The following is a 21,865-nucleotide window of genomic DNA, read 5'->3' as shown; positions in this document are numbered from 1 at the left end:
CATACGTTTCAGTGATTGCTTAGGATGTATTAACTAGTACGAAGGTGAATCCTGGCTGGAAACTGTGTACTTACTTGAAGAGTGACCAAAATTGGAACTAACCAAATGTCTGTAATGCATACACTGCCGCCTTGTCTGGAGGAAAATAATGCTGTGTTAACTTCTTTACAGTCTTACGATTACTGGCCTGTTGGTTGTTCATCTCAGCAGCATATCTGACAGGTGTCTGGGCAGCATGAGGAGCTCTCTGTCCTGTTATTGACCTACTAATGCTAACTTTGGGGTGAAAAATACTGTGCTACAATAAAATGTCTAGTGTAAATACAGAGCTGATGTGGTGCTCCTCTGTATGCATATTATAGATCAATGAAGAGCTCTCAAATGCTAATGCCTCTAGTCAGTTCTGCATCTCCCTTTCCCCATCAGGATGGGAGTACCAAAATCTTTGCTCATTTTCTGTCGTGCATTCTTAAAGTGATTTGGAAATATTACCTTAGAAGGAAGTGTCCAAAATAGACCCAACTGAATCTATGTCTCTGGAGATACATCTTTAATAAAAACTTTTACATGTGGTACAGAATGTTGTTTTGCTAGTGGCATGGTTTGTTCTTAATTTTCTGGATATTTGTAACATGGAAATAAACATTCTGTGCAGATGCTTCAGTGTCATGAGCGCAGAGTGAAACTGGAAGTACAGTTCTTCTAGGGAACCAAAAGCAGCATGTTCACCTGTCGCACTTTTCATGTTTGGATTGGGAGTGCATTTCTGTTTACAGTCGCGTAGTTTGCGTTGTGGAGTAGTTCTGGAGTTAAATGAACTGTGCTCATCTTGGTTGGAATTAAAGTGGAAGATGCCTCACAAGGTTCACCTACCACACTCTTAACTGCAAGTGTGCAGTCAGTCTGTGGGACCAGAGTAGAGTGAACATGAAGTGTACAAGGGGGGACAAAAGCAAGCTAAAACGCACATTATGTGGAAGTTGTGTCCCCATCACCAACTGCATTGCACCACAGATCTGCCACACCTTACAGTGTGGTTGTAACTTAGTAATTTCTCGACATGCTAAACCTTGCATTTTTCTCTTTTCAGGTCAGTATGGAAATCCTCTAAATAAGTACATTAGACATTATGAAGGATTGTCTTATGATGTGGATTTGTTACACCAAAAACACCAGCGTGCCAAAAGAGCAGTATCGCATGAAGATCAGTTCTTGCGCTTAGATTTTCATGCTCATGGAAGGTTAGTGATGTTTTAAAAGTATTGGTTTTAAATATTTTATTCATATATGTGTTTTTAATTGTAGCAAAAGGTAAATGGTGAAATACAGTCCCCAAAACAGAATACACTAAAATGCAGTGCTTACAGTATCTGTGAAGTATTTGCTCCGATGTCCAGTATAAGTGTAAAATTGTTGCTTGTAATCACTCATTCAAACTTCTGGTGGTAACTATTAATGCACTTTGAAGATTAAACAATGGAATCATACTGGGAACAGAATGGTAGTTGATTCTGAGTTTATAATGCAGCTTTGGCATATTTTTCGGCAAAAATTATGCCAAACTGCCTGAGGAGATTTAATTGAGAAAGGACATTTCAAATTGCATTTGAAGTTACAAAACAGGCCCAAAAAGTGTTATGTTTCATGTGTAATGATGTCATCTGTTTTCTGTGCTATTGTGAAATTTAGCAGTTATTTGACATGGGAAAAACATAATTGCTGTTACAAGACTTGCTTTGCCTTGTGTTTAACATGTGGTTGTAAGATGCAGTACAAAAGGCTGATACTCAGTGTGAGCAACTGAAGTGCAATTTGTAGGTTTTGTTCTGGAAGATCTCTTTGTCCTTAAATTGCCTGCTTTTTGTATAACTGAGGAGAAACAGGGAGAAAGAGAAAATATTTGTTCCTTTGACTCCCTCCTTTGCAGCACCGCTGTCTCAATGTATATGTAATGCCCTCGCTTTTCTAATTACTTCAGTTACAATTTAAGTAATCGTAACTTGATAAATAATTGCTAGCCATATGTAGAAACATAGGAAATTTGACAGAGCAGAGGTGAAACCAGGTCTCCTAGGTGTGTGTGTGGAATATTGTTTTAGGAATACGCGCTCTGCTCCTGTGCCAGCTGGTGATCTCTTTGGGGAACGAGGAGTGGTGGCCCGAGGTGTGTGGCGTGATGCGTTCCCCAAAGGTTAACATTAGGGTTGTGTTGGTCACTGCTGTAGAACTGCAATCCCAAACCTGGAATTTGAAGTCCTGTTCTTAAATCCACATTTTCAGGTGTGATTTTTCAGGCCAGGGAGTTGTATTATTTAAAGAAGAGTCGTACTGCTGCTGTCTCTGCTGTAGCTTCCCCGGCCGTCTCTCGTCTTCGCTATTAAATTGTTCTAATAGGACTGCAGAGTAGAATGTTAAGAGGCTTTTCATGTTGTAAACCTCTCTGCTTTTAAATGAAATCTCCAGTAAGGTTGCAAGACAGTGCAGTTTAGTTTGTCTGACGCTGCCACTCAAGCTACGCTCTTGCTGGTTAATTTAAGATTACCAAATCGTGTACTGCTGCAGAGAGGAACAGGCCTGACCACATTCCCAGCATCATCTCGGTGCTAGCACTAGTAGGCTTAAACCCATGCAAGGAATAGGATCTGGGAGCTAATCCAGCTGAAAATTATTTGGGAAAAAAAAAAAAAAAAATCAGTATGACTTGGAAGGGTGATGGAGGGAGGATGAGACCGTTCTTTCTGGGAGCAGCCCAGATTTCAATCCACTCAAGCAGGTTCATCTTGTCACAGGTAAAGATCCCATAATACTTTTCTGTAAAATAGAGCTGTTAGCTTAGCCTGTGCATTCTATCTGTGTTAATAAGGTAGGCTGAAAATCTTTATCATATAAAAATGTGAACCGTGCCTCCGATAATGACATCTAAAAAAGATTTCCTCTCCTACTCCATGGATCTTAGTCACACCAGACCTCAGACAACCAGGTTTATAAAGATTTTGCTAACAGCTACTATTACTCATGAAGGAAAGTGTTGGTGTTTATATGTGGAATTGATTCTAAATCCCTATGCTCCGAGGCACAAATCAATCATTAACTGAGGAGGCTGAATGGAAACTTACTATAAGGTCAAACCAGCCCATGTTTTAGGATTTTGGTAGTTTTCTGTGACACATCTAACACTTCCTGCCAAAGAGAGGGTAGTTGACAGGCTGTAAATTTAGTCCACAAATTCCTGTTAATTGCTCTCTGTTCTTGCAAAATACTTTCGTTTTTATTTAAATATAAATTAGGATCAAGTGAATTGTTTTACTTCATACAGTCTATTTAGTAGCTTTGAAGATATATAGCAGTTTGAGAAATTGTACAAATAGGATTGCCTTCTGGTAATTGTAGGTAGTTTATTGTGAATTATGTTTGTCATCACTGAGAATGGCAACATTAAAACCTTTCTATCAAATAATCTAATTACTTTGTGCTGAGGTAGGAAATAAAGCCTTTGCAAAACACTTAAGCCATTTCATATGTGGCCCATGGACTCTTAAAAGTGCTGTTTTAAGTACAGGTGATAAAGGCAATCAGGTCAACTTGAGGTTTGAGATTCTGAAAATATAAACCTGATTTTTGGAATGGTCTTATACAAATGGTTAGTTGAGACTTTGTCCAGGTGGAGTGGTTTATTGGCATACAGCTGTTCAATTTGCTTCTCCTTAACTTAATAAAGATACTGAGCACAGGAGTACTGAACTGATAATCTTCTGGTTTGAGTTGGCTTCTGATGAAATGGCTGTCTTCTGTAGCTGGGAAGCAATGGGGAAAGCTGCCTTAGTATTTACGGCCATTCGCTGCTGGAGACAGCACACAAAGCTAGCCGGACCACAACAGTTATTGTGCTGTATCTTTGCTACCCGTTTGAACTTTATAAACTTAATCTTGCCATTTGTGCCAGAGGAAGCATCTGTTGGTCAAGATGGGAAGCGATTTGGCTGGTTATTTTTCAGCGAGATTCATTTGTCATTCGATTTGGTCTATAAGCAGGCCTGCTGTAGGAAGAAGGGGTGCAGAAATGAGCAGAAGTGGTGAGAGGGAGGATGCAGCGCTACCCCTTGCCGTGGCAGTGCTGACATGTGCCAGATTAGCATTCATCACACTTAGTTTCATTGTCCAGAAAATGGCTGGCAGCTACAAGTATTTTGTGATTGTGTAAGTAACATCTGTTCTTTTCAGTAGGCTGTTTGGATTTGAGAACTGTATTTCGTAGTGCCATTTTGTTGAAAAAGGAAAAGAATAAAAACAAAGTTTAAATATTTATACCAAGTTAAAATATCCATTTAGCCATGGGCTATAATAAATGTTTAATAATGAAATAGATACTGTAATGATGGAATTAAAGCCAAAGCTACCTTTTTTTCACCCCAGACTCAGTAGTTCTACAAATGGGTGTGTAACATGCCATCCTTGAGAAACCCTGACTCGTGTAACCTTCATCTGAAACTCAAGTGCTACACAATACACTGTTAAGAACATAAATTTTTCAAAACTTTTCTTCTTGGATAATCCAAAATACAACTTGTTATGACAGATGTGATAAAACTAAGCTGTGGATACCTGTTAATTCTTCTGAATCATGAACCATGGAGTTTAGATGAGTTAAAATTATTGCTTTACCAGTGGTGCAAAATATGCTCATTTCTAAAATGCTTCAAATTGGTATGAATATCAAGTTTTAAAACAATCCTGGTGCTTCTGCCTGCCTGTTTATATAGAGTGTTTTAGTGTGAGTTAATTTAAGGTGCCCTTTGAGTCCAGGGAAGATAATGAATGCACAGTGTTAATATTAACCAGCTAAGTTGCAGGTATAAAATAGCTTTTGGACTCACTACACAACCCTTTCCCTCATCCCCACCCCCCAAAAGAAAACCAAAACAAAACCCCCTAAAATACATGGAATGATTTGGTAGAAGAGCAGTGCCTTTGGCACAGGCTTGAGATGCAGTGAAGGTATTTAATATGCCATAACTTTCTTTTGCATGTCAAGGTAATGCCAGTAATTTTGAAAATTAAGTTGGGACATCACTAAAACTGGTACTGCATTTTATATCCAGTGTTGCCTTAGTCCCAAAATGTGCACTTGCACGTGTTAACTTACTGAGCACAACCATTCCCATGCAGAGAAGTTGGAAACTTGTTTTCTCTACTTTTATTGCAATAAACATTGTAATATATTGATCATAGAATGTCTTAAACAGAATTCTTATCAACTGTAGAACCTCAAGAAATATACTGGATATTTCATTCATAGTGATTTCATTTTGAGGACAGATCTTGAAAAACTTGTGTGATACCTGATGTTCTCTGAACTATAGCTTTTTACCTGGTGACAAAACTGAATTCCTGAGATCCTGATGCATTCGGGATAAAGGAACTACATTGTAGTGTTTAACTATGCTACCAGTCAACTTAGTACTTAATGCATTCCTAATAACTTATGCTTTCTAATTTTCTTCGTAATTTGTCTTGTTAATCACCTGTCCACACCCATTTCCGCTCTTACTCTTGGATTAGTTGATGACTCTTGCTAGGGAAAGTTGCCTATGCAACTTGAGTGAACAGCTGAATTTTTAAGTGGTACTTGATAACACTTGTTTATTACTAAATTAAAAGATACATTGACAACTTTTCAGATGTTTTGTAATGTAGCTGCAGTTTTCCTTAGATTTTTACCTAAATTTTAACTTTTTTAAAAAAACCCTGTTAAATTCAGATATGTTTATTGGAATATATGGTCTATACGTGATCTTTATAATAGGAAAGCTGTTACTGGAAATGCTTGCAACATGGCTTCTTTGTAAGCCATTCAAATAAAAAGACCTTTCATATGGTTATGCTTGTGAATATTAAAGCATTCACTTGCTGAATATTGTTAGGTTGTTCTATAAAGCCAGAGATAGTTTAAAAATATGGGCTTCACTAACAAGAATGCTTCTCCATGTTTTAATTTGGGCTTACAAGTCATGGCTGCTAAGTCCAGATTCTTTTAGCCCAGCGTGTTCCAGTCTTAAAACCTAGCTCAATACAGTGTTAAAATCATGTCAATATTCTGTCAGTTGGTGCCACTGGAGTAACGTGTTCTTCAGCCTCCACCGCCTTGTACAGTTCTTCTGGACTCAGAAGTACTTACTTCTGCTGTGCTCCAAAATGTGGACTGCGAATCGTAGTTTGAGATCAGTCTGTGTAACCGCTTGTACAGGTTTGCATTGTGATAGTCAAAACGTGAATACCTTCTAATTAATTATGAAGCACAAGCTTTGCTTCCACTGCATTAAAAATCTGTGATGCTGGTCATCTGTAGTGATCCTTGGTGACCAGTAGGCATTTTCCTTCTCTTGTTTTCTTACCAGCATGTTCTTGCTTCCCATTCTGTGCTACTACAGGGACATACCCCTCTGTATCCGAAGGAGTGTGCATCTAGCTCTGCTCCGTAACATTACAAGTACGGTGGTAGGTGGGTTTTGGAGAGGAGGCAGTTTAGAATAATCTTATTATCCTGTCCCCCTTGGATTTGTATGGGGAGGAAAGGAGAGAGAAGAATTTTTGTCTCTGTGGTTCTATATAAGAAGGCGAATAGTATGCATCTGCCTAATGTGGCAAGTCCAGTGGACACCAAGATGTGGTCATTGTTACTTGAAATAACCTGACAGCTAAAGTGCCTGTCGGTGCTTTCAAGGGTGACACTGGGTGCTAGGAGTCAGGGAGATGCTGTAAGGCAAACTTCCACTTCAGGCTCTTTTGCCTGATGATATCAAAGTGCTGAGAGTAGTGTTTGATCAGTAAGAAGCTGGAAAAAACAGCTTCAGTCTCAATACTGGTACTAGTAGGGTACTGCATGTTACTGCACCTAACTTCTTTTCCTGTAGTTTGTGAGCAGTTTCTACAGTATCTTTATTAAGAAAACTCTGTGTGAAGCTACAGTGTGTTGCAGAGTGACCGTGTGCTTCAGCTGCTAGGTGAAAATGCTTTGACTGTCACCCAGTTTGGCATACAGTTCAAAGATGTTGGCTTCTTACTCTACTGCCTTTCACAGTGTTTTTCATTGAGAAGAGGAGCTTCTATAATGAGAGCTCTTGTATTGTGAAATGGTGTGGCTTTGAGTCTTAATCTCTGCTTACTGCACCACTTGGCAAGGCATATTTGTGAAGCACTGTTTGTTGATTGGCTTTAATAACTGATTTTTTGTGCAGTATCCTTTTCATTCATTTTCATTATTTTGACCAGCTATCAGTTGTACATTAGGTGAGTTTTCTGGTACAGTCATGAGTGGCAGGAGTGGACCACGAAATTTGAGTTCTTAAGTATGAGGGGGTTTTATTCTTGGTTCTATAGTAATCTAATCCTTTGTATTGTCTTCATTAGTTGGAGCTGTTAAATGCCTGTGTTTCAATACGATAGTTGTTGACTCTGTTCGAGTAGGTTATGAAAGCAAAGGAGGCTACCTGCACAGAAACTGTCTGGTATGTTGGATTTCAAAGGTAATGTTCTCAGCGTGTTACGATGCTGTCTGAGATGGGCTGAAGTAGCTGAGCTAGTTACTCTTGGATTAAAGAGGACTTTATATTAAACACTAGGTTTTTTTAGATGGCATTTATTTTTAAATACTTTTGTAATTTTGCATGCAACATAGTACTCAAGTCATGAAATGGCTTTGTCCTCTATGTCCTGTGAGTCCATAAAGCAGGTTCACTGTTACTGGACTAATCTCAAAATTTATTCCTCAGTTCCATGTGCACTTAGACTAACTTCTTAAATAGGCTGTTTAGTGGTCATCAAATAGGACTGACTGGTTGGCTTCTGTGAGACTTATATGAATTATTTTCATTAATTTCACTAAGTGAACAAGGTTCACTTACAACTTTAGATTGTCTTGAATTTAAAAAGAAAAAAATATAAATCTTTTCAGTTTTTACTGTGGTCTTGTCAGCTTTATTGAGTGCCCTGTGACCATTCTTCAGTCATCCCCTACCTATTGTACTGTTCAAGTTGCATACCTTGACATATAACTTGCTAGGCAAGAGACCCATGAATGGAGTCTCACTTTCTACATCCATTTGGTTAAAAAAACCCAAACAAACAAAAAGACCCACCTGGTGTTTGTAGGTAAATTTTACCTTGCAGAAAATTGGGAAGCAGAGACCTGAGTCCTTACTCATTTAAAAAAAAAAACAACCCACAAACCACAACAAAAAACAAACAAATACCTTAGAGGCTGATCTATGGGTTAAATGTCTTGCATTTTATGAGTTTAAATCCATTGAGCTGGAATATGTATAGCCCTCAGGAAAGAAGATTCAGTGTTTCACTCGGGTTTGTCCAGGGAACGCCTGGTACAGTGGCATCAGACTGGTGAGACTGCCCAGCCGAGGCACAGGGTTTCCTGGTCATACTAGTAAAATTGGTATTAAAGCTTTAGAACTTTGCTCCTTGGCCAACAAACTTTAGTAGACATGGCCATGTTAAATCAAACGCTTCCTGTGTGCTCAGCTAGCAGATTTCTTGTCTTTGCTTCACTAAGAAAGTGTCTTTCAAACTAGTTTCTTAGTTTGAATTCATGTAGTAACTTTGATGCCTTGTGATTTTATTCTAGTACATCTTTACCTGTTTTCTTTTTCTGATCTTATGTTTTTGAATGATGTTAGAACATGGCACTGCATATAAATATTCAACTTCATGTAAATACAAACGGGAAGGTTATTTTTGATAAACAGGAAACCAAGTGGCAGAATCTGCACTTACCTTCCCAAAGAAGTTTTACTGAAATGAAAAAAAAAAAATCAATGCTGGGTAAAGACTATCCTGCTCCTAAAAAAAATCTGTACACTATTCAGGACAGAGAGATACTTGACTGACTTTCTTAGAGTGTAAATTAGCCAACATGAAGCTACTTGTAATCCTGCTTGGGTGGTTTCTCTTACCTGAGCTAGTTTAGGTGTTTGCAGATATGTATATTAAGAATAAACAGTGGCAAATTGTTTAGGATGAGTGCTGCATCCTCAATTGTGTTCTAGAATAACAAGCTTAACAAGTCTGACTTCTGAAGGTCGAGAAAGAAATCTCTGAACAATCATAAGTGCAAATTCAGAGGTGTTGATGGAAAACAAACACAAGCTGCAAGCATTCTAGCTGGGATTGCTGAGCTCTGCAGTGCTGTAGAGATTGGGTTTTAGATAAATACTTACTAGAGGATGATACCCTCTATCTGCATCTAGGTGGATAATAGAAACCTGGAGACCCTTTCATGTGCTGTTTCAGAGATATGTTTTCTTTAGTGTCAGTACCAGCACCACGTGAATTGACAGTTAAAAGGTGATGGAATATGTTATATGGATTTAATACTAAGTGAAAACAGTGTAAAAAATAATTATGTCTGTAAGTGTGATGGACTTAGATTGCAAGCAGTGTAAACACATCATTGAATTGTTAAGCTGTGTTCTAGTTAATATCAATTAGTCTGATAGTCTGTGGGAACCAAGCTTAGATTTTGAGATGCCTCATGTGGAAGCAGTTAAAAAGGACTCAAATTATTCTCCCCTTCCGCTTACAGACCCCTTTCCATTTTTTCAGAGAAGAGTCTTTCAGTTCTTAAATGGGGAAAGTAAGGATAAAAGAGTTGCACCTCAAGCAGAGTAGTATCTTGTAGATCCTCACTTGTGAGCAGGCTCAGGGAGACACATCTGCAAAGATTTTTGTGGTTCCTACTGAGAAGAAAAAGAGTATGAACCTAAATGGACTCTTCTTGTACTGGAGTCATATTCCATACTGCTACCAACCCATCACCACCTGTTTCTTTTTCCCAGCCGCTTCTTCCAGCTGTGGAGTAACTCCTACATCTTCTTCCTTTGTCTTAAAAAAAGAAAAAAAATCTCATCTGTTCACTGGGTAATTGTGTGTGCTCAGTCTGCCACTGGTAACAGCAGTTGACTGAGGAGAGGTAGGAAAGGGAAAGCACCAAGTGCCCTTGTGTATAGCTCCTTCTGCCATCTTTGGAAGTCTGCAGACTTGCTGTCAGTGTCCCAAAATATCGGACGTTCCATCATGGCAAACTCACGGATCTTAGAAGGTAATGCATACTAAAAAGAAATGCAATAGTAGATTAAGCATTACATGTACACCTCTGTTTTCGTTTTACCCAGTGCTGTCAGTATATACGCACAGCTTTTTTCTCTTTCAGTAAGTACTTGTGTGTGATTAGAGCATAGGATTGACATTAACTCCAGTCTGTGGGAAATTACTGGGTTTTAGCAAAGTATGGTGTTCTCAACTATTTTTTCCTTCAGTTATCACTGAGTGGCTATGTTACATACTTGCAAATCTGACACAGCCTACCCGAGGTAAGCTAAGTTGAAATAAAAATCTACCTCTTGGTAGTCTTTAGGGCAGTGCCATTAATGATTAAGATGTATTTTATTATCAAAGCAGATTATAGAGCAATGTAAACAGTTTGCCAAAAATTCTCTCTTCAATCAAATGTGCAGCCATACAGTAACCACCTCACGGCCTGTTACTGCGCCAGTTTTCAGATACGTGTAAGATGGAAGCAGCAACAAATAATTAAGGTGAAAACTTGGTCTTAATTACTTTGTTTGAGACCACTACTACTGGGAAATGCCTTATTCAAGGTATTAAGTAAATAAAAGAAGCATTATTTTTCTGGAAATAGTTAATCCTCTGCCTGCTGTGTAGCTAGACTAGAGAATAGCTTAGTTTACATTGATATAGGTGCTGGCAGGAGAACTCCATGCATGCTGTAGAAATGGTAATTACCAAAAGGCTTATTTGAAGCTTCTTATTCCTTCTGTTGAGGCTAGTTTTAGAAACCGTATTCAGGAATGATACAGACAGATTTGTTGAACTTCTCTGGAGTCATCTGTCCTCAGAAGAATTCATGACGTTACTGGATTTAAGCCAGGGAAGAAAAATTGAGAAAGATTCTCTTTGAGATAATTTTGAGAATGATAGGGACTAGCTTATATTCCTTTCAAGAAAGGGGAAGAAAGAGTAGCTTTGAAGAAATTTAGAGTAATTGTTAAGGAAACTTCTATATTGGCTGCAATGCTGAACTTTAGGTGTCCCTGCTAGCTCTCCGTTTTTGTGGGAATCAGTCGATGCAGTTTGGAGTCTCTCCACCTATAAACTGGCATCTTTTCAGTGTAGTTAATTTTACTGATACTGGTAAGTAGTACATTAAGATGTCTCTGCATAGATATAAAAGTGGAATTTCTTTACTGTAGGTTTCTTGTGATATATGGGGTTTTATGATTGCCATTGTTTAAAGTTTGGTGATTTGTTAATGTTGTTAATTCTTGGAAGTAGAAACAATGAATGCTTGTTTCCTGCTACCCCTGACCACCCACCCCCCCTGTTGCCTCTTTGTACAAAGAAAAGCAAGTATGTTTCATACAAAGATTAGCAGTAGGATTTGCATCAGAATGCTGTAATTTGAACAAGATCATTCAATGAGCTGTTTATATAGTTGTGCATGTAACTACCAGTTTAAATATTTTTTAATGAAATGTTGTTGCCCATCTTATTTTTTGAGTTTCTGTTGAAACAGTAATTAGCTCACCTACACTTCATTTACATTACTGAAATGTTGGCAATGAAAGTAGAATAGGCTGATATCTGTTACCTCTTCTGCTTCACAATGCTGTGAAGTAAAACAGTTGCCTTTTCCCTTAAGCTACACCTGTGTCTTCTGGAGGAATGGGGACAAGTGTATAGTCACAGTCAGCATTTTAGATTTATGCATTTAAGTCTAACCCTGTTTTCTGGCTTAAATCCTATAAATTTAGCTACTTGTATCAAAAGCATCTAAATCTTCCTTATAGGCTATGGTTTAATTCTTATACGGTTTAAACATTTTGTATAGATAAATTTTACAGAGTCTGCAAACTGTTCAAACAAAAATATTGGTTAAAAGTTCTTTGCTTACTGCTCTTGTAATTGAAGCTCAAAGCCAGTTTACTATCTTGTTTTATTCTTTATACTTTAGACACTTCAACCTTCGAATGAAGAGAGATACATCTCTTTTTAGTGATGATTTTAAAGTAGAAATATCAAATCAAGTAATTGATTATGATACCTCCCATGTTTACACTGGACACATTTATGGTAAGTACACCACTTCAGCATGGATTAAAGTGCAGTCATTTTAAACAGGAGGCTTTTAATAGTACATAGAAAATTAATATCTGTATGATTAGGTTATCTTCATTATTAAACTTCAGTGCATGTAAATGCATTTAAACTCCATCTGCTTTTATTCTCATAAATGTCACACTTAAGAAATGTATTTTACCTAATAATTTTCATATCCATTGAACTTGAAGTTCAACTGTGTTTATGAACATACTCTTCATAGAAATCTGATGCATTTAAAAAAAGAAAATAAAAAAGCTGTCTGCATTTAAAAAAAAAATCAGGTACTGTTCTTAGTTTAAAGGAATATAAGGAATGAAGTACTGCTATCATTGAGGGTAATATACCTGATTTCAGTAAATACAAAAGATAAAATTGATTAAAAAGGAGGGAGAATTAAGGAATTAAAAGCAGATGAAGAGAGAGAAGGATTAAGACTTCCTCTGTCACTCTTCATAGTCTGTTTGGTTCTGATGGGAATCTAACTGGTTCCTGAAGATCTCTGATTAATGTCCTGCAGCCTTGAAGTGACTTTTAACCTGTGGAAAGTAGTACACATGCTTAGCAGTTTATACACATCTAGGTAGACCAGTTTACCAGTTGACTTAAGTAGGTCAGAGGGCTTTTAAGGTGTGTAGGGTCTTCTGTTGTGTGTTTTCCTTGTGAAATAATTTCAGAAAAGCCTTTGCTGCTGAGGGATGAGATTAGAGGATCCACATGAACCTACTCACTGGGCTTACTCTACATTGTGCTTTAATTCTCTCTATCTTTCTCATTCAGCCCAACTTTGTACTTGTCATGAAGATCATGAACAAATTTAGAGTTGAGTAAATAAACTGTTTTTGCTGTTGGTTCTTGATTTCTATTCAGATCAAGAGTCATTCTTCCAAGTACTCTGAAATTTCCAATGATACATGTCTTATAAGTTCAGGATATTAATGCACATTCTAACAGATTATAGTAAATAAATCCGGGATCACCTACGAGTATCTTAAAATTAGTGTTCTGCAAAGCCTGTTTCTACTTCTTAGTGCTCTCTCAAGAGTTGTAGGGCATATATTCAAGATACTTTCTCCAAATTTCAGTACCATGTGTAAGCTTCATAAGACTCTTGATAATTGTTAGTTAAAAACTAGTGCTGGTTAATGATAAGAATGAGTATAGTTCTGGTAATTTGATAGTGTGATTCTGTACTCTCCTCTCTGGAGGAGTACATAAATGTTCCTTTAGTTATCTTTCATCCTTTTTACAGAAAAGACTTGTTGGGGATGCTACTTGTTGTAACTCTCAGTTGTTAAAATTTGACAGTTGTACTTTTCCAGATTGTGACTGTTTCAAATACAAACCCACTACATCCCGCATTTAAACCCAGCTCCAGTTTTAAGAGGTTTATGCTTGAAGAGAAAACTAGTTGCCCTGAATATAGAGAAATCTTTCTTTGAAAGCTTTTGAAGTTCAGTATACACTCTGACTGACTTATTTTTTAGTGATTGTATGAATAGATGCATAAGGACAGGACTTGGATATAGGATTACGTGCTGTATATGTGATAGCTTTAAAATAGGGAGTCCAGTTCTTAATTGTGTGCTTTTTAAACATGTCACTTATGCACCTGATTAGGAAGTTATTGAACTTACTATGATTTTGGGATAACTGTATGTATTACTGTTGAATAATTTTAGTCTTAAATTCAGACACAAACTTTCTGCAAGAATGTCTTACTGCTGTTATCCAGAATCTTACTCCTGTGTAATTCGTACAGGTTTTTAGAAATTGGGAACTGATGCACAATCAGGATAATTATGCAAGTATCGTGCTTTAGCATTGTCTGCTTAACACCCTGGGTAGGGGGTGTGTTTGAAGTTTGCACAAGACAGGAAGCTTTCAGAAAGGTATAAAAAAAACTAATGCACTTTTTTCCTTAACAGGTGAGCAGGGAAGTCTTAGCCATGGGTCTGTTATTGATGGAAAATTTGAAGGATTCATCCAAACTCACAGTGGGACCTTTTATATTGAGCCAGCAGAGAGATATATTAAGGATAAAAATCTACCGTTCCACTCTGTCATTTATCATGAAGATGATATCAGTAAGTACTTCCATTTTGTGCTACAGATGAAATAAATTTTTTTTATTAAATGTCAAAAACTGTAAACCATTTATAAGCATCAAATAAGACTTCAGCTTGCATGTGACACTGAATCATGCTGTCCTGGAGTGATTCGTACAGAGTTACGGTGTGAAAGAGATTTATGGCAGACCAAAGTGAGTCTTCCTTATTCTGCCATTTTACGAAATCCTTAGCAGTCGGGCTGAAGTGTTCTAAGCAATGTATTTTTTCCTCAATGGATACATGTTTCTTTTGAAAAATGCTTTCTTAAAATGCTCTATACTGATTGTTTTTCCTTGTTATCTGGCAAATAAAGGATAATTAAAGCTCAAGTCACTAAGCATTTAACTACCTCTAGCTTCCCCTGCATGCACAGGTCAAAGATGCTTTCGTTAGGTGCGGTGGCAACCGGCGTGTCCCGTTTTACACAGTACTTGATGGAAATGCACAGAGAACACTGCTTGAATTTGAAGAGTATAGGCCCAGGAGTCTAGCTTCAGTTGTAAATGTGCAGAAGGATGAGAATGTCCTAGGGAATACTTTTATTAAGTCTTCAGAACTGATGCATCAGAGTTCTTATGCACTCTACCTGCTTTTTTTATGCGTGACTGGTCTTCAGCTGTAATAAAAATCAGTTTTATTTGATGCATAAGTAACTTTATGGTGAACCCCAAAAACGCTGTGATAGATTTCAGTCCTTCCAAGTCGGTGTTGGCAGAGAGTCACTTTACCTTTTGGTTATTGAAGGTAACAAGATATATGTGGCAAGTTAACTTTGTTTAGGTCTTCAATCTTGCCTAAAAATCAATTTGAAGTATAACTCCATTTAAAACCTTGTCCCGTCAGGCCATTGTCCAAATCCTAGAGGACTTGTTTGAAATCTCATTTGGCATTGCGTGAAGAGTCTTGGGTTAAATTAGTAGAAATTATGTGAACTGCTCTCATGATGGCATATGTATAAATACTTTTCAAAGTACATCATAATGAGACTGTATTGGGAAAAGAAATGTCAAAAGTAGGAAGATGAATGAAGAGAATCTCCGGTTGTGATTTGGCTCTCTATATTACCATTTTCCCTGTGCTGTAAGTCAGTGAAAAACACAGGGTTATTGCATAATACTCTCTCTGGTTACTTCTCTTGCATGAATGCGCTGAAGAGAAATGATCTTTCTCTGCTAAAAATCTTAGAAAATACTGTTTGTTTTTTCTGATTGAATAAAGCTTCTGGCACACAGCTCTTTTACATTCAGTGGCAGTATGTATGCTGTCTTTGAGTATGTTAAAACTGCTGTGAGCTAGCAGATATGTTTGTCCTTCCTGTTATCCCATTCTGTAAATATGATTACTAATCCAAAATCAAATAGAAGTTGCATAATTTTAAAGAGCTTCTGAATGAATGCTGTTACTGAATTTTATGTATGTTATGAGCCACACCTGTTTTCTGACTAAATGTGTGTCTTCCTGGTGCTTACAAGACCCATGTTTGTGAATAAAGTGAACTTTATAGGATAATGTTCCATGTACTGCTTTTGATTCTCAAAGAGACGTTGCAGCAGGTGTTTAATTCATCTCTACAGAGCATTGCAGGTGAAAGTCTGAGAAGGCAATTTGTCTTGCTAGCTGCTCTCGGAGTATTATAGGGTTTGCTGCGGTAACAGGAGAGTAGTGAGAAAAAGGAATTAAAAAAATTACAAAAGCCTGGTGTAAAGCCATAAGGTATGTCATTTTGTAACAACATTTATGTGACTAATTTGCACATACTTCTGAGTTATTTGGTATGTTTTGTAGGTCTCACCAAAAAGTTCCATTCATCAGCTTGATACCGAGAACACTTACACTTACGTAGTGCTTTCTGCAAATGAGCCACACTGCTCCACAAAGGGTTTTATTAACCCTGCTGCAGAGGAGAGGGGGAGGAGGGCAGTAAAGGCCTGTAAGGTGGCAAAGTGATTTGCCCAGTTTCCAAGGGACAAGACAAGCAAGAAGATTGTCTTATGTCCCAGTTCCTTATGCTGTAAATAGTGGGTGACTAAAAATACTCTCTTCGCTGTTATCAACTAATGACAGAAATAGAACTGTACTTTAAAGAAGCAGATTTGATGTTATGAAAGTCAGTATGGATGTTTTGTAGAAGTGATCTCTGGAGGATAAATGGATTGCCTGAGAGCTGGAAAAAGCTAATGATTAAATTGATTCATATTAATGTCATGTTAAAGTGAATGGGAGCAGGATATGCTTTTTTAATAATTACTTTAATTATTCAGGTGATGGTATGTCGGCTTTCACTGTTCTTCCTCCTGAATGTAGTGCATCAGAACCATCAGTTAGAAACAAAATCAGATTATCAGAGGGGATTGTCTTAAATCTATTCCAGAACGCCACATTAAAGCAGCAGTACAATATGGCTTCTAAACCACTGAGTGAGTGAGCAGAGCTGCTTGCTCAGCGTGGTTGGAAATAGCCCATCCTGGAGCCTTAGCACGACTTGAAAATGTACCGCTTGTGCTGGTTGCTGTTAGTGCAGGGTCTGATGTGCGTGTGCTCTGATTGTATAGCTTAACTTTTTTCATGGGTATCCTAGATGCCTCTAGGATTTGTGTCTGAATTATCTGAAGTCTACAACTGCTTCTGCCACTTTCTGAATAGTGCTTTTGAGGTTAAAACTTTTTGCCTTTCATGAGAGCTATTTTTGAATTGAACTGCAGCTCAAAAAAACCCCTAACAACTTTAAAAAGCTTTACAGTAGCTTCAAAAATCAAAACAAGCATGCAAAAGTGTTGTTATTGCTCTAATCTAAAGCTAACTTGTGAAATAGTCAAACCACTGGTATCTCACCCAGGACAAAAGCAGTAAAAGTGCTCACATTTCTAACTCAGGAGAGACTGGAGGAAGAAGTCATCTTTGCTTTAATTTGGGATATTTTTTGGTCACCCATGTTTCAGCCTTTTGAAACAATATGCTTTTTAGTGCTTTTCAGAAATCACAATGCAACCTATGATTAGCATCTCAATGAGACCTTATTCAGTAGTTAAACAAAAGGTTTTTTTGTAAGTAGGGATTATATTGTCAACTTCATAAGGCAGCTTTTGTCTGCTACAGTGAATGTGGTGACCAGTGGCAGGCAGCCTTCTATTCATGACTCAAAACACAAGTTGAATGATTTTAGTTTCTAAACCACTCCGATCAAGCTGTTTTATAATTTAGTGCTAGAAAGATGCAAATTGCTATTTCTATTAAAATATTTTGGGAACTTTACTTTAAGGATTAGGATTTCACTGGAGCTGTATTTGCTTTATTTAAATCATGCTTCAAATGTATCCCCTGAGTTCGTACTGTAAAACACAGGATCAGTATTTCCTCAGATCAAGAGTAGACAGGAAAGTCCTGTTCAGACCTTCAGGAAAATGAATGTGGTCATTGAATTGTCTTTATGATCTTGGAAGAACTATACAACTAAGAACAGAAAGTATTTTGTAACTGCAAAGCCTGATCTGCTGAATGAACTGATCACTGCAAACTGTATTATTAGTGAGAACTTGGGTTTTTTTTTTCATATTGTGGTTGTTGATTTAATAATGAAGGTTTACTTGGCAGTCATCATGGGAGCAGAGTGTGACGGACTGCTTAGAATGAAATCTGTAATAAGGATTTTGTGGTATCTGCTTAAATTTGAATTTAATAGTTGTCTATATACATCATCAATAATGATCTGCCATCCAGTTAGAATAAGATATTCTTGTCAGAAAATATGAAAAAAACAGGTTTTAATTGTTTAAGGTTTATTATTATTACATTATTATTGGTTACTATTTTTTAACATTATGTCAGAATGTACAAAAATTCAAAGTGGAAAATGGGAAAAGACTAAATTCGGGTCGCCTGAGGATTTTCTCTTGTTAGAAAATTGATACTGTAATTAAACTCTTTCATAGACCTGATGGAAAGTAGGCTTCTAGTTTTTTCCTCAACTCTGCATTCACTGTAAGCAATCATTTCATGGTAGAGGCATATGTTCTCTCTTGGCCAGTTCCCAGGGCTGTGGTAGGGACAGGCTGACAAGGTCCTCGGTGCCATAGAGCTGGCGGAGGGCTGTACCTACCTCCCGGGGCATTTAAAGTATCACAAGAGCATGGATCAGACTTGGGTCATGTGGGCCAAGAGTGTCCAAGTCATCTGACGCCGCGTGGTTTCTGCTTGCCCAGAAATGGAACTGCTGCAGGGGATGGTGGAAAGCTCAAAGATGGAGAGGGAACAGTGCCTTCACGGTTTGGGGTACTGCAGCATTTATCAAAAGAAAGCCTTGTATGCTAATTTCTCTGTAAGCTAGAGGTGGTTCCAAAATGAACTATCCTAAATTACACACCTCCCGTGTTTAGCAGGGTAGATTCAAATCTGTCCGTGGGGGATTTGTCTTCTCCAGCACATGCAAAACCTTGGCAATTGATGTTGCAGACTGTTTCATGTTCAATTCTTTATTATTTTAACTGTCATACTTTAAAAGTGTTTCTTAGTAGATTATTCCTTTTGAAGTGAGAAATACTTGTTTGAATTGAAGGCAGTCAGTATTAAAAATGAATTAAGGGATTTCCTGACCTCTTTGGGAAACACAATAGCGGGCAAAGATTGCTTATTTTGTGTAATGCACTGCAGGAGTCGCTTTAAAATTGCAATGGCTTTATGTAGATGAAGCGTGCTGATGGTGAGGCAGTATTGTCCTGCCCTTGTGTAACATGCTTTTGTCAGAGGTGAGTGGTCAGCAGTGTCAAATTGGGGAGTGGGTAATGAAAATTTTAGTTACATACAGTAGAATTTTTTTTTTTTTAATATTATGGTGGGAAGAAAAAGTGGTGGAGATGAAGGGAAGGATCATATCTATAATACCTTGCTCTTAACTCCGGTCTGGTGATAGTAAACAATCCAAACACGTACAGGTGATCTCAACAGCGAGTGACTGGTGCTTTTTGTTTAATATTGGTTATATAGCAAAGCCAGTGTTCCACTCTTGCTAATCAAATTGGGTGAGATGGCTTAGAGTAAGAGTGGTTTTTTCCTCTTTTTCTCTCTCTCTGTTGTGGCACTGTGCTAGAGCTAGCCATACTGGAGGAATGTAATGAGCAGCAGTTCAAAAATGGTATTTGTGTGGTGATAAAAATTGAAATGCAGGAAACTAATATGCAGAAAACCATAAAATAAACTTACAAGGTTCTAATAACAGTAATTTACTTTTATTTCTGTAAAATAATGGAAGCAAAATACCAGTTCCTCCAGCAGTCTGGGAAATTTTTGAAAACCTAAGTACTGCATTTCTCAGAAGGTTGCTTTTTTCCTTTCTAGACCTAGCTCAGGGTAAAATCCCCTGAAATGTATATAATGTGTGCACCAGGTCCTTGGTGCCAGGTCTTGGGCTTTATAAATCTACTCCTGTGTGTCAGCTCCATTTACTCTCTGATTCTGCATCTTCACACTTTATCAAAGACTAAAATGAATAAAAACTCACCAAACACCCAAACCAAAACAGACAAAAATGAAAAACTAACCCACCAGCAACTCTGAGAAGACAGCAAACCTTGGTAAAGTTTATGCATTTCTGACTAAACTTGCATCCTGTTGAGATGATGGTGAAACTGGGGCTTGCTCTACAGAAACTGGCTTCTTAAGTGTTTCCGTGTGTGGCTCCTGTCATCTGTGCTCCATAGTCTCTTACTGGGGCACCAGTTTATAACACGATCCAATCTGCAGAGAAACTGAAGGGGCAAGACCTTCCCTTCAGCACCTCCTCCAGAGGAAGCTCCTGCAAGGACAGGTTGCCTGTGGATCTCCAGGAGGTCCTGCAGTCAGACCCTAAGCACATGTGTCTGCAGCGTGATCCACATTGACATACAGTGAAAGATTTACCCTTGGTAAGCAGCCAATTGTGTGATATTCTCACTGAGCTAGCCCCGATCTCTAGCATGTTTAACGATGTACCCAGATAGTACTACAGTTTTCTTTTTAAAAATTTAAAGTCAGCTATAGTAAGGAGGTGATGACAATGTTTCTTTTCAGTCTTGTTTTCCTTTGCCTTTAAGTTGTGAATCTGCACACACACATAATCACATACACACACTGATCTCTTACCCATAATTGTATTGTTTACTTTCCATAATGGAAACTGCATTTCACCTTGTCAGTAAAATTGCTAACAAACTCATGATTCTAGCTTTGTAGAGTTGAGTTTGAGATCACTAGAGTTTTGGTTCAGTTGCATAATATAAAATTTTTTCAAAAATTACGTGGAACATGAATAAAGTAATAGAATCCTCCAAGAATGTTAGGAAGGGTTTTTAGCTTTAGTTTACCAAGTAGAATAAAACCTTTCTTGTCCAAGCAGTCTTTAGTATACTTGATCTCTAACAATTTTCCATTGTGAGTTCATTTTTTTTTTTTTTAAGGCTGCTTTTAGTTCAAGCTAATTGGTACAGCTGTGTAAATAATAGCTTTTGTTCTTATGTTAGACATTGCTCATCGTATTTTCTTTTGCTGTCTATAAGAAAACAGTGTTAAGCTATTGTCAGGTTTGTTCTGTTTGTAAAACTAAGAATGTATGTTAGTAAAAATGTTTAACGAAAAAGTCACAAAGCTTGAATCTTAGAATGCTTTCCTCACGTCACGTGAGCAATGTTGGACCCAAGCTGAGCAAGTTGCAGTGATACAGCTCTATTTTGCACTTGGAATTTGGAAACTCAACCTGGCCTTCCTTTTTTTAGAATACCCACATAAATATGGACCACAAGGAGGTTGTGCAGATCATTCAGTATTTGAAAGAATGCAGAAGTACCAGATGACTGGTATAGAAGAACCAACAACAGAGGTACAATACAGGCCAATGGATTATGTTAATTAGAAATTAGTGTAATAACTTGTGCTTTTTTGTATATTGTCTCTTTTATTTTTGGTAGGTCATCATCCTTCAACATTGCGAGGTATTTAAGTTTTTGTTAGAGGTTTCTTATTAACATTTTTCTAAATTCTTTTTCTCATTGCTTCTACAGCATAGATGTGCTAGCCTATAGTCTTAATGAATCCTACACAATCTCAAATTTTTCAACAATTTTAGATGGATGTGGAAGTCAGGTTTGAGATGAAGAGTTTCAAGATCCCTTGATCTCTAAGTAATGGTCCTTAAAGAGTAATAACTTGTAGATTTTTAAGTTACATTATGTAGCACACTTGTAATATCTGAGTGCTTTCAGTGGTAAATGAAGGGGTATGAATGGGAGGGTCTTACTAGCAATATTGAAAGATTGAAGGGGTGACGGTGTGCTACAGATTGCCTGTAATAAGAGGTAAGTGGTCTGTGGAAGGGACTTGCATACCTGTGTCAGGTGTGCACCACTAGTTATGAAACTGGATTTATTTCAAGATTTTCCAACAGTAAATTATTGAGTTTCTCTTAGTGTTAACCATGTTCCGAGCTGTTTCAAGTGTTGTCATCATTTTGTGTTATCAGTTAAATATATGCAAACAAAACTACACAATATGGCTTGTTAAATAGTGTTGAGAACTTAAAAGTTTTATTTACATTGTGACTC

General features: G+C 37.5%; 1 protein-coding gene across 1 annotated transcript in view; it reads left to right on the top strand.

Annotated features, from left to right (window-relative positions):
- Nucleotides 1-818: 818 nt before the first annotated feature.
- Nucleotides 819-21,865, top strand: part of ADAM10 (ADAM metallopeptidase domain 10) — a 36,248-nt gene continuing 15,201 nt past the window's right edge. Inside the window, 4 exon segments of the mRNA XM_026855944.1 lie at nucleotides 819-1,241; nucleotides 12,041-12,159; nucleotides 14,115-14,273; nucleotides 21,041-21,144. Coding sequence (XP_026711745.1) covers nucleotides 928-1,241; nucleotides 12,041-12,159; nucleotides 14,115-14,273; nucleotides 21,041-21,144 — 696 coding nt within the window. The 5' untranslated portion in view covers nucleotides 819-927.

The sequence above is a fragment of the Athene cunicularia genome (assembly GCF_003259725.1).
Source record: "Athene cunicularia isolate RWA chromosome 10 unlocalized genomic scaffold, athCun1 chr10_part1, whole genome shotgun sequence".
In the NCBI taxonomy this organism is placed as follows: Eukaryota; Metazoa; Chordata; class Aves; order Strigiformes; family Strigidae; genus Athene; species Athene cunicularia.
This window is presented reverse-complemented; position numbering and strand designations above follow the sequence as displayed.